Source organism: Microtus ochrogaster, linkage group LG2, assembly GCF_000317375.1.
Source record: "Microtus ochrogaster isolate Prairie Vole_2 linkage group LG2, MicOch1.0, whole genome shotgun sequence".
Lineage (NCBI taxonomy): Eukaryota > Metazoa > Chordata > Mammalia > Rodentia > Cricetidae > Microtus > Microtus ochrogaster.
In genome coordinates this window covers 52896603-52898481 of record NC_022028.1, presented here as the reverse complement: position 1 = coordinate 52898481, position 1879 = coordinate 52896603, and the positions used below count along the sequence as shown (strand labels likewise).

The 1879-nt window shown below is 57.5% G+C and overlaps 1 protein-coding gene across 2 annotated transcripts in view; it reads right to left on the bottom strand.

The window, feature by feature from the left end:
* Grm4 (glutamate metabotropic receptor 4) overlaps positions 1-1879 on the bottom strand; it is a 94556-nt gene that overhangs the window by 45898 nt on the left and 46779 nt on the right. For both annotated transcript variants that reach the window (XM_013351222.2, XM_005360385.3), the window contains exon 3: positions 1306-1522. In XM_013351222.2, the coding sequence (XP_013206676.1) occupies positions 1306-1522 (217 nt within the window). The remainder of the gene's footprint in view (positions 1-1305; positions 1523-1879) is intronic.

Genomic DNA, 1879 nt, shown 5'->3' with positions numbered 1-1879 from the left:
TGAAGGACTTCTTGCCAGACAGGAGGCTGGAGGATCCAGGGCCCAGCAAGGGAAGGAGTGGTTGTCTTGTTTTTCTAGACTTTGCCATCTTTCCTGAGCATCTTTTGTGGACTATTCTTCCCCACTCCCAACACCCAATTAGGTGCTTGAAAAAGCAATTCACGGTCCTGCCTTTGGCTGAACATGGCAGACACCAACTTCTCCTGTGCCTGCAGGCCATGCATACACTTTCACATGTGTCCCTGCCACACCCCAGCTGGCCATGACCCCAGAGAGAGGACAGCGTGGGCAGAAATCGAAGTAGATAAGGACACGAAGCCGGTCAACATTCCTTGTCCTGGAATGTGGGGTCAAAGCCACACCTGCCCCCTGTACTGTGACAAGATGTGAGGTACTGGGTGACCCCTGAGGCCTGTGGTGACACTCTCCACAGAGGCTGGGGCCACCCAGACAGCAGGTTCAACACATGTTCTACTGCCTCCAGGTCCCTACAGTGGGGTTAAACACTATGAATAAATCCTCTGTCTTGCCGAGTCCCTTGGAGGACAGAGCCTGTGCCTTCAATAGCTCTGTGGTCCAGGGCAGGAGCAGCCCTGGGATTACAGAACCCGCAGCACAGAGTGGCACCCGGGCAGCTTTCCCACTACAATTAAAGGGTTTATCAGAGAACTGTAGCGGGATTACGCCTGCAGGACACCACCACCACCAACCTCCGGCCACTGCAGTTTTGGGAAAAGCAATTAGAGGTTCAGGCCCTGCAGGTATAAATACACACTGGCCAAGGTCGAGGGCAGCAGTGAGCTACTTAGAGCCCACAGGATGGGGCTGCCAGGAGCACCAGGGGACCCAGGAAGCCACAGGGACCTGCTTGCCACCTCAGGACCCTCCTGCAGTCACCACCACCCCTCAGGACCCTACTGATCCCTGGAGTCCCCATCCAGATGTTAACCCTTGCTGTGCCAGTCACTTACCACTGGAGCCCCCGGAGCACATACTACAGGGACAAGTGAGAACAGCCATCTATTCAGTGGGTAAGGCAGCAGAGACCCAGACACCCACTGTGGAGGGCACCCAGCAGCCGCCAGTCCTCATTCACCCATCCCTGAGAACCCCCTGCTGATCGCCATGCAACAGGGGCCCCCCATCCCCCTCTCCCTTCCCACGAAGGACAGAGCTACCCCTCATAGCCTTCACCCGTAGCAGGAGCTACAGCATCATGGAGTTGTGGCGGGGGGGGGGGGGGGCACCAAACAGGGAAGAGCTGAGAAGCAGGAAGTAGAGGGCCCATCCCCACGCAGGACTCACCGTTCTCTCGGGACTTCTGGATAAAGGCCTCCACGCCGCTCTCACCATAGCTGCCCTCTGAGGCCAGTGTGGACACGTAGTTCCACTTGAGGGCCCGGACAATGTCCACCATGGCCTGGGCCTGGTATGTGTCCGAGGGCACCACGCGGGAGAAGAAGTCATAACGGCTGTTGTCACTCAGGTCCGGGGCTGTGGAGGCGTAGCTGATCTGGGGAATCTAGGGGTGAGAGGGAAGGCGGTACATGGACAAGCGCATAAATGGGGCAGCTGCACCCCAAAAGTCACCCCTCCCATAGACACTGCCTCCCTTCCCCTCGTCTAGTGTTTAAAGATATCCCAAAGGACAAGAAAGAAGCCATGTGAACCTCCTCACAGTCCCCTCCTCTCCAACACCATGGAGACCACAGCCCCCAGCTCCTAGGGGTTTTCAGCTGCCACACAGTCTAGGAATGGAAGAGACTCCTAGACAGGGCTGCTCTGTGCCCTGTGGATGTCGTCCACACCCAGCCTGTGCCCTGTGGATGTTCCATACCCAGCCTGTGCCCCGTGGATGTTCCACACCCAGCCTGTGCCC